The 8,756-nt window shown below is 60.6% G+C and overlaps 1 protein-coding gene across 2 annotated transcripts; it reads right to left on the bottom strand.

Moving 5' to 3' along the window:
* Nucleotides 1-6,724: 6,724 nt before the first annotated feature.
* KCTD11 (potassium channel tetramerization domain containing 11) lies at nucleotides 6,725-7,485 on the bottom strand. Of its 2 annotated transcripts, XM_038768959.1 has the most exons (2): nucleotides 7,050-7,485; nucleotides 6,725-7,007 (listed from the first exon to the last, which is right to left on the bottom strand). In XM_038768959.1, exons 1-2 carry the CDS (start codon nucleotides 7,468-7,470, stop codon nucleotides 6,739-6,741), a joined length of 690 nt encoding a protein of 229 aa, XP_038624887.1. In that variant the 5' UTR covers nucleotides 7,471-7,485; the 3' UTR covers nucleotides 6,725-6,738. The 2 variants fall into 2 exon arrangements, with proteins under 2 accessions (XP_038624887.1, XP_038624886.1); XM_038768958.1 differs by having other exon boundaries at nucleotides 6,725-7,470.
* Nucleotides 7,486-8,756: the final 1,271 nt, after the last annotated feature.

The raw sequence follows: 8,756 nt of genomic DNA, 5'->3' as shown, positions 1-8,756 counted from the left end.
CTGGAAGTCTTCTTTCCCGAAGCCAGTGCCAGTAGGAAGGGAGAGAGGAGGCAGAATTGTTTATCTCTGCAGTTGGAGGGAGGGAGAGAGAGAGAAAGAGAGAGAAAATGTAGGGCTGTCATCCCCAGCCCTCTAACCCCCCAACTTGGGAAGTGGAGAGGAAGGATAGATGGATGGATTGAGGGAGAGCTGGGAGAGGGCGGGTGGTCGGATGGATGGATGGATGGATGGATGGATCGAAGGAGAGCTGGAAGAGGATGGATGGATGGATGGATGGATGGATCAAAGGAGAGCTGGAAGAGGATGGATGGATGGATGGATGGATGGATGGATGGATGATCAAAGGAGAGCTGGAAGAGGATGGATGGATGGATGGATGGATCAAAGAAGAGCTGGAAGAGGATGGATGGATGGATGGATGGATGGATGGATTGACAGGCACCGTCACAAAGCATCGGAAAACCAGAGAGATGACTCTGGGCAGCAGGGGCTCAAAGGCTAGGCTGCAGAGGTCGTCATCAGGGGTGGGGGGAAGTTGGGGTGATGAGAATTTGGGGGGGAGGGTAATTTGGGGACAGCTTCCTGGTTGGGGCAGGCTTTCCGAGGTAAGGAGGAGCGGGTAAACCATTTCAGGGGGGAGAGCTGGGGTGCGGGGTGGGGGATGGCAGAGGGCCTGGAGTAAGCACGCCCCCCCCCCGCTCCCGACCTTGTCCTTTCCCTCCCTCCATCCCTCCCTCCCCCCTTCCCACCCTGGTTACCCATGACCCTGAGGACTCTGTATGTCTTTTCCGTGATCCTGTCCATCGACACGGCATCTAGGCGGGAGGGAAGGAAGGAGGTGATATAGTAATAATCATAATAATACTCGATAAGCACTTAATAATCAATCAATCGTATTTATTGAGCGCTTACTGTGTGCAGAGCACTGTACTAAGCGCTTGGGAAGTAGCAAGCACTGCTGGTAGAGCCAAATAATTAGGTCAGACACAGTTCTCATCCCACCTGGGGCCCAGAGGCTAAGTGGGAGGGGCAACAGGCACTGAATCCCTGTTTTAGAGATGAGGAAACTGAGGCACAGAGAAATGAAGCATAAGCACTCAATAAATACGGTTGAATGAATGAATGAATGAATGAATGAAGACTGTGAGCCCCACGTGGGACAACCTGATTACCGCCTGTCCCCCTCGGGGCTTAGAACAATGCTTGGCACATAGTCAGCGCTTAACAAATACCATTATTACTATTATTACCTTGTATCCTCCCAGAGCTTAGAACGGTGCTTGGCACATAGTGAGCGCTTCACAAATGCCATCATTACTACTTCATCAATCCTATTTATTGAGCGCTTACTGTGTGCAGAGCACTGGAGAAGCAGCACGGCTCAGTGGGAAGAGCACGGGCTTTGGAGTAAGAGATCATAGGTTCGAATCCCGGCTCCACCACACGTCCGCCGTGTGACCTTGGGTAAGTCACTTAACTTCTCTGAGCCTCAGTTACCTCATCTGTAAAATAGGGATTAAGCCTGTGAGCCCCACATGGGACAAACTCGTTACCTTGTTTCCCCTCCCCAGCGCTTGGAACAGGGCTTTGCACATAGTAAGCGCTTAACAAATGCCGTCATTATTATTATTATTACTACTACTACTACTACTACTACTGTACTACTACTACTACTTAATGCGCCCCATAAAGAAAGAACGGCCCTGAGGAAGGAGGGCTGGGACAAGGCCTTGGGGGAAACTGAGGCCCTGGAGGGATTGGGGTTAGAGGGAGGTGTTGGGGGCCTCCCTGCACACCTAAGGCGAAGTCGGCGAAGTCCCACTGGTCCAGGCAGTTGGGGTGGTCGTGGTGGTTGGGGTTGTTGGGGTTGTTGGGTTGGGGGCGGCCCTCGGATGCCTTCACTTTGTGGCACACACGTGCCAGGAGGCCCGGCACGGCCCGTTGGCGCTGGCGGCAGAAGATGCAGGCGCGGCACACGGCCACGAGGAGGCAGCACAGAACCGCCGTCCGGGCCCCGGCCATGGGGAGGAGTCGGGTGGGCGGGGCTTTGTGGCGGTGGGCGGAGCCTGATTGGTCGCGGGCCGGGGCCCGCGGGGCCGGTGGGCGGGGCTTGTGGCGGTGGGCGGTGTCTGATTGGTCGCGGGGCGGGGCCTGTGGGGCCGGGTGGGCGGGGCCGGGAGCTCGGATGGTGGCGTCTGATTGGTCGCGGGGCGTGGCCTGTGGCTCTGGGTGGGCGGGGCCTGATGTAGCGGGGGCGGGAGCTCAGGAGGGCGGGGGCTGTGGTGGCCTCGGATGGGCGGAGCTTGCACGGGGGAGGGGCCTGTGAGTCCTGGTGGGCGGGGCTTGGGGGGCGGGGCCTGATGATGCCGGGGCGTGGCCTGTGTTGGAGGGCGGGGCCGGGAGCTCCGGGTGGGCGGAGTCTGATGGGTCGGAGGGCGGGGCCTGATGGGGCGGGAGCGGGGGCGGGAGCTCCGGGGGGAGGGGCCTGAGGGTCCTGGTGGGCGGAGTCTGGTTGGCCAGAAGGCGGGGCCTGCGGCTCCTGATGGGCGGGGGCGTGGCCTACGTTTACTGGTGGGCGGGGCCTGATGCGTTGGAGGGCGGGCCTGGAGCTCCGGTGGGCGGAGTCGGAGGCTTTGGAGGGCGTGGTCTGTTGGTCCGCGTGGGCGGAGTCTGAGGCGGCGGGGGCGGGGTCTGCGGCTCCGGGTGGGCGGGGCCTGATGCGGAGGTGGGTGGGGACCGCGGCTCCTGGTGGGCGGAGCCTGTGTCTGAGGGCGTGGCCTGAGGCTCCGGGTGGGCGTGGCTTGAATTGGGGTGGGCGGTGCCTGTGGCTCCGGGTGGGCGGGGCCTGATGCGGAGGAGGGCGGGGACAGCGCCTCCTGGTGGGCGGAGCTTGATGCGGAGGAGGGCGGGGACAGCGCCTCCTGGTGGGCGGAGCTTGATGCGGAGGTAGAAGGATCAGCGGCTCCTAGTGGGCGGAGCCTATTTTGGAGGAGGGCGGGGACAGCGGCTCCTGGTGGGCGGGGCTTGATGCGGAGGAGGGCGGGCACAGCGGCTTCTAGTGGGCGTGGCCTATTTTGGAGGGGGCGGGGACGGCGGCTCCTGGTGGGCGGAGCTTGATGCGGAGGTGGGAGGGAACAGCGGCTCCTGGTGGGCGGAGGACGGGGCCGGCGGTTCCGGGTGGGCGGAGCCTAATGTCTGATGGGCGTGGTCTGTTGCTATGGGACGTGGTCAGCATCTCCGGGTGGGCGTGGTCTATCGTCTGAGGGGCGTGGCCAGTGTCTCCGGGTGGGCGTGGCCTAGCGCCGAAGGGGCGTGGCCTGAGGCTCCGGGAGGGCGGGGCGAGCTTTGTAACGTTGCCGCGCGCGTTCCCGCCGTTCCCATCCCTATTCCCAACGTTCCCAACGTTCCCAACGTTCCCAACGCCCTCCCCCCCCGCCTCCACCTGTCCGCCCCCTGGGATGAGAAGGAAGGGGGCCTTCCCCCACTGAGCCCCCTTTTTCCTCTCCCCCTCCCCAGCCCCCCCCCGCCCTACCCCCTTCCCCTCCCCACAGCACCTGTATAGATGTTTGTACGGATTTTATTACTCTATTTATTTTACTTGTACTTTCATTCATTCATTCAACCGTTACTTATGGAGCGCTTACCGTGTGCAGAGCACTGTACTAAGCGCTTGGGAAGTACAAGTTGGCAACATAGAGAGACGGTCCCTACCCAACAGATTTACAATTCAGTACAGATTTACTACTCTATTTATTTTGTCAATGATGGGCGTGGCTCAGTGGAAAGAGCACGGGCTTTGGAGTCAGAGGTTGTGGGTTCAAATCCCTGCCCTGCCGCTTATCAGCTGTGTGAGCCTGGGCAAGTCACTTAACTTCTCTGTGCCTCAGTTACCTCATCTGTAAAATGGGGGTTAAAACTGTGAGCCCCTTGGGGGACAACCTGATCCATTTGTATCCTCCCCAGCGCTTAGAACAGTGCTTTGCACATAGTAAGCACTTAATAAATGCCATTATTGTTGTTATTATTATTATCTAGCTTTACCTCTATTTATTCTGACGACTTGGCACCTGACCACGTGTTTCATTTTGTTGTCTGTCTCCCCCTTCTAGACTGTGAGCCCGTTGTTGGGTAGGGACCGTCTCTATATGCTGCCAACTTGTATTTCCCAAGCGCTTAGTACAGTGCTCTGCACACAGTAAAGCGCTCAATAAATACGACTGAATGAATGAATGAATGAATGAGAGGGAGTTGGGGTGGGGGCTCCTCAGCCTCGAGGGGCTCTCTGCGACCCCAACCCCATCCAACACCCCCCTCCACCACCACCAGCGGATGCTCCAGACCAGACCTCGCTCCCTGCCCCTTCCCACCAGACTTCGGTTTTTAAAAATAATAATCGCCTCTCTTTATTACTGTATCACACCTTCCGAGCGCTTAATACTGTGCTCGGCACACAGTAAACGCTCAATAAGTACGATTGGATAAATACGATTGAATGAATAAAAAACAACATTTTATTTTCTTTTTACAAACAGCCTCGGCGAAAAATAATTTTCCTCCCCCTGACACGGGAGATGAGCAAAAGCTGGGGGCCCAGCGGATCGAATCTATTTACCCGACTGCACCAAGCGCTTAGGACCGTGCTCTGCACCGAATAAGCGCTCAATAAATACTACCGATTGATCCTGTCCCGGTTCTGTCCCGCAGCCGGGCGGATCTCTCCTCCTCTTCCTCCTTCCTGGGCTTCCCTGGACCCGTCTCTTAGCAATAGGCCTCGGTTGCCCTGGCAACCGGCAAACTCCCCAAAGACCTCAAAAGCCCTCTTAGGTCCTAAGCCTTCTCATCAGGCAACTGGTCCCCTCCTCCTTCCTAAAAGCAGGGGCGGAATGGAGGTAGGCAGGGGGCGAGGGCTGGGTACTCGAGGCCCCGGAGAGGGGAGGAAGTCATCCTTCCATACAGCCAGACCCAGAGGTAGGCTTTCGGGGAGACGGGAGAAACAGAGGCCGGGAAAGAGACTCAGAGATCACCCAGATCACCCAGAGACCTGGAAATGGAGACTCTGACACCACTGGGAGGGCGAACTTCAGAATCGGAGGGCAAACACAACGGGCGGATTCGTTCAGGGCCTCGGCCAACGGGGGCACCGGGACCCACAGAAGGAAAAACAAAAACAAAAAAACCCTAGAGAGACAAGGCCCAGGGAGAGACCGAGGGAGACGGGGAAATGCACCCCCACCTCCTTGGGGACTTGCACAGATACGGGCCCACACCCAAAAGATGTTGATACACCCAAGCACGAAGACATAAAGAGACTCACGTAAGGTATGATTACAACCCCCTCATCTTCATCCACACACCGACGCTCCCCTCTCTCAAACAAAGACAAGTCATCGTCGCGCATTCACTGACATGCAAAAACAAGAAAACATGCTCAAGCGATGCAGGAAGGGAGGGGACCTGGGTTGGGGCAGTGGTGTCTGCCGTCCCCCAGATTTCCTCCTCTTTCTTCCTCACCCCTCGGCCATACCCCTCACCCACCTTCTACCCCCTCTTTTTATTTATATCAAAGTCTGTCTCCCCCTCTAGACTGTCAGTTCGTGGTGGGCAGGGCACCGGTCTACCAACTCCGTTGTACTGGACTCTCCCAAGCGCTCAGTCCAGTGGTCTGCGCCAATCAGCGCTCGATCAATACGACGGATGGACCGATCGATTGTCGGCGTGACCCCCGGTTTCATCTGCCCAGCTCAGTTCTGGTCTGGGATCCGCTGGAGTAGTCGAGCAGAGGGAAAGGAGGCCTTCCCTTTGTCCAGCTGTCATCCACGGGGCTCTCCCTCCCGGACCCTGAGCCCTTTCTGTCGCTCCCTCCCCTCCAGACGGGCCCAGATCCACCAGCCGCAGGCCCCGAAGTGAGGAGGGGGGGGGCAAGGAGGGCGGAAATGTGTCTGTTGTTACATTGTCCTCTCCCAAGTGCTTAGTACAGTGCTCTGCACACAGTAAGTGCTCAGTAGATATGACTGCATGAATGAAGGGGAGGGGAGAGAGGGAGGAGAGAGAAGAGTGCGGGGAGAGAGAGGAGAGGGAAGGGAAGAAGGTGGAGAGGGAAGAAAGGGAAAAGAAGAGAGGGAGGAGAGGGGAGAGAAGAGAGGGGAGAGAAGAGAGGGAAGAGGGAAGATAGGGAGGAGAGAAGAGGGAGGAGAGATAGGAGAGATAGGAGAGGGAAGGGAAGAGGGAGGAGGAGGAGAGGGAAGAGAAGAGGGAAGGGAAGGAAGAGGAGAGTGAAGAAAGGGAAGAGAAGAGAGGTAGGAGAGGGGAGAGAAGAGAGGGAAGAGGGGAGATAGGGAGGAGAGAAGAGAGAGGAGAGATAGGAGAGAGAGGTGCAGGAAGGGAAGAGGGAGGAGGAGGAGAGGGAAGAGAGGGAAGGGAAGGAGGAGGAGAGGGAAGAAAGGGAAGAGGAGGGAGGAGAAGGGAGAGAAGAGAGGGAAGAGAGGGAGGAGAGAAGAGAGGGAGGAGAGGGAAGGGAAGAGGGAGAAGGAGACGGAGGAGAGAAGAGAGGGAAGGGAAGGAGGAGGAGAGGGAAGAAGGGAGAGAAGAGAGGAGAGGGGAGAGGGAGGAATGGAAGAGGGCGAGGGGAGAAGGGGGAGGGAAGAGGGGAGGAGGGAGGAGATTCACCACCACCACCACCACCACCACCCCCACCCCCACCCCACCCCCCGCCGCCCTCCCGGTGTCGGGCGTCCGGGCTCACTGTCGGACCAGCCGGACGGAGCGCGAGTTGAGCAGGTCCTCGGGGTCGGGGAAGACGGAGTCCAGGCGGAAGCCGTGGCCCAGGGCGACCTGCAGCACCTCCTCCAGGAAGGCCGCCCTGCCGGTGACCTCCCTGCCGTCGGGCTGGGTCCGCAGCGGGCCCAGCCCCAGCCGCCGGTACTCGGCGGCGGGCAGGGCCTCGGGCCTGGGGGCCCACTCCAGGCGGAGGTGGGGGGCCCCGGGGGCGGCGGCCTGGTCCCCTCCTCCTCCTCCTCCTCCTCCTCCTCCTCCTCCTCCTCCTCCCCCGCCTCCCCCGAAGCGGGCCCGGAGCTCGGCCAGGCAGAGCGGGTCGGTGCAGAAGAGGTTGGCGGTGTAGACGTGCAGCAGCTCGGCGCCCAGGTCGTAGTGGTGCGGGCCGCGGCGGGCCGAGAAGTGGACCAGGCGCGGGGCGGCCTGCAGGTCGAACAGGCACAGGGCGGCCGCGCCCTCCCGGGCCCCGGGGCCGTCCAGCTCGGCCAGGGCGTCCAGCAGCGGCCCGATCCGGTAGAAGTCCGCCTCGGCCCGCAGCAGGGCCGTCTCCCCGTAGCCCCGGGGCAGGGCGAGCCGGCCCAGCCGCAGGAAGTTCAGCACGTAGCGGAAGGCCTGCCCGTCGCGGTCGATGAAGAAGCCGCCCCGGGGGGCGGGCGGGGCCGGACCCCCGCCCCGGCCCCGGAACATCAACCCCAGCATCGAGTCCGGGAACCGGGTCAGCGTCTCCAGGGTCGTGGCGTACACCGTGCCCCCCACGTTCAGGGTCACCGGGCCCCCGAACGACGGCACCCACTCCCCCTCCTCCTCCTCCTCCTCCCGGTCCCCGCCGCCCCGGGGTCCCGGTCCCGAGGCCGACGGCGGGGGAGGGGCCCCGGGGTCGGGGGGCTCCGGCATCTGGGCCGTGGCGGGGGGCGGCGAGGGGCCCGAGCTTGGAGGCGGTCGGGACAACGAGGGACGATCACACGACTTGGGGGCCGGGGGAGGCCGCTGCTCCTGGAGGGAGTCGGTTCAAGGAGGATCGACCGCACGATTTGGGGCCGGGGGAGGCGAAAAAACACCTTTTTTGGGGGGGAGAGAGGGCTGCCCTTGGAGGGAGTCGGTTCAAGGAGGACCGACCGCACGATTTGGGGCCGGGGGAGGCGAAAAAACACCTCTTTTGGGGGGAGAGAGCTGCCCTTGGAGGGAGTCGGTTCAAGGAGGATCGACCACACGATTTGGGGCGGGGGAAAACGAAAAAACACCTCTTTTGGGAGGGGGGGAGAGGGCTGCTCTTGGGGGGAGTCGGTTCAAGGAGGATCGATCAGCCGATTTGGGGCCGGGGGAGGCGAAAAGACACCTCTTTTTGCGGGGGAGAGGGCTGCCCTTGGAGGGAGTCGGTTCAAGGAGGACCGATCAGACGATTTGGGGCCGGGGGAGGCGAATAAACACCTTTTTTGGGGGGGAGAGGGCTGCTCTTGGGGGGAGTCGGTTCAAGGAGGACCGATCAGACGATCTGGGGCCCGGGGAGGCGAAAAAACACTCTTTTGAGGGGGGGAGGGCTGCTCTTGGGGGGAGTCGGTTCAAGGAGGACCGATCAGACGATGTGGGGCGGGGGGAGGCGAAAAAACACCTTTTTTCGCGGGGGGAGAGGGCTGCCCTTGGAGGGAGTCGGTTCAAGGAGGACCGACCACACGATTTGGGGCCGGGGGAGGCGAAAAAACACTTTTTTTTGGGGGGGGGGGAGAGGGCTGCTCTTGGGGGGAGTCGGTTCAAGGAGGACCGATCAGACGATTTGGGGTTGGGGGAAGCGAAAAAACACCTTTTGGGGGTGGGGAGAGGGCTGCTCTTGGGGGGAGTCGGTTCAAGGAGGACCGATCAGACGATTTGGGGTGGGGGGAAGCGAAAAAACACCTTTTGGGGGTGGGGAGAGGGCTGCTCTTGGAGGGAGTCGGTTCAAGGAGGACCGATCAGACGATTTGGGACCGGGGGAGGCGAAAAAACATCCT

Source organism: Tachyglossus aculeatus, chromosome Y4 (assembly GCF_015852505.1).
Source record: "Tachyglossus aculeatus isolate mTacAcu1 chromosome Y4, mTacAcu1.pri, whole genome shotgun sequence".
Classification (NCBI taxonomy): Eukaryota; Metazoa; Chordata; class Mammalia; order Monotremata; family Tachyglossidae; genus Tachyglossus; species Tachyglossus aculeatus.
This window is presented reverse-complemented; position numbering and strand designations above follow the sequence as displayed.

What these genes read in the sequence shown, in the direction of transcription:
- KCTD11 (XM_038768958.1), bottom strand. Translation starts at nt 7,470, where the DNA reads ATGCTGGGGTTGATGTTCCGGGGCCGGGGCGGGGGTCCGGCCCCGCCC.